The sequence below is a fragment of the Anoplophora glabripennis genome, unplaced genomic scaffold, assembly GCF_000390285.2.
Source record: "Anoplophora glabripennis isolate ALB-LARVAE unplaced genomic scaffold, Agla_2.0 scaffold1108, whole genome shotgun sequence".
In the NCBI taxonomy this organism is placed as follows: domain Eukaryota; kingdom Metazoa; phylum Arthropoda; class Insecta; order Coleoptera; family Cerambycidae; genus Anoplophora; species Anoplophora glabripennis.
In genome coordinates, this window is record NW_019417186.1 from 2,553 (window position 1) to 3,833 (window position 1,281).

The following is a 1,281-nucleotide window of genomic DNA, read 5'->3' on the forward strand; positions in this document are numbered from 1 at the left end:
AAACAAACGAAACAAAATAAAAGTCGATGGCTGAAAAAAGTGACATTTTATAAACTAAAGTTGACGTGTCCGAGGATTTCCTGTCAAAACCCTTCAATAACGATTTTTCGAATTTATTCCAAACTTTACGAGCTCTGTGTATNTTTCACGTACTTATAAATAAAAGTAAACAATTTTATATGTAGGACTAAGCAAGTAAATGTTATAAGAATATTTACATGTGGAGTTATATATAAAAAAGTTAGTATTTTCGTAGATTTCAGTACCTAAAACCTTGATGGTTTGATCGTTTTTTGCACCTGTTTATTCGTTTTACTGCGTCGTCTTTGAAAATACCCAGATGGTATGACATATTCCTATTATTTGATAAGCTTTAGATTATTCAGTTATTAAATGTTTGAAATTATTTGTTTTTGTGGAAAGCACTATTTAAAGAATATGGTGCCCTTAAGGAACAAGTCCCTGAGGCCATTTTGAATGAAAAAGTTATAATGCAACTTTATCGTTTAGAAATAATGTTTTAATATCAATCGCTTTCTTATTGCGAAATAAAGCAGAAACCATCCTCATGGTTATGGCCTTTGATGGCAACATATATCATAGAAAAAATCATTCCATAGAAAACATTTTTGAAATTGTGTACATTTTTATTAGGTACTACTTCTTCGCGGCAACTTTTTTGCTGAGCCTGATTGGTTAATTCAAAAATGATTCTATCCCGGTTATTTATTGAAGAAGATGCACCAAGATTTTGATTATTGATTATTTCTTAATTTTTCAGTGACATGCCTAATTGGTGAAAATGTCTGTGCACTTTTATGTGGGAAAAATGACGACGAAAGGAACGAATTGCTAAGACAACTGTACAATAATGATGCAAACGCGGTCCAGAATAATGACAACTGTCCCACAATTCAGCGGTCTCTTTCTCCTTGGGCAAGTACTGGTGGCGTATCTAGAGCTGACACCGAAGAAAGTGGTAGGTTAACTTATAAATAACATTAGAATTATTATTAGAAAATTTGTATCTAACAATAAGATCTGAGGAAAAGCTTTATAGTCCAGACGGTATCTGTTTCAAAAAGCCATATTTGGGTGAATCGTATATCCACGGAGATTTTTGGCTTTTTGGCTTTCAAATATCACTAGAAATGAAAATTTTTCTATGCGCATAAAAAAAACGTGGGCTTAACTTTTGGCGGCACAATATGTTAAAAAATTGGAAAAATGTCATATTTTTCTTCCTATTTAATTATGTATCTTTTTAAGAGTTGATTTTAG

The 1,281-nt window shown here is 31.7% G+C and overlaps 1 protein-coding gene across 1 annotated transcript in view; it reads left to right on the forward strand.

Moving 5' to 3' along the window:
* Positions 1 to 781: 781 nt before the first annotated feature.
* Positions 782 to 1,281, forward strand: part of LOC108914564 — a gene marked incomplete at its 5' end in the record, with an annotated part of 5,777 nt that continues 5,277 nt past the window's right edge. Inside the window, 1 exon segment of the mRNA XM_018720397.1 lies at positions 782 to 979. Coding sequence (XP_018575913.1) covers positions 782 to 979 — 198 coding nt within the window.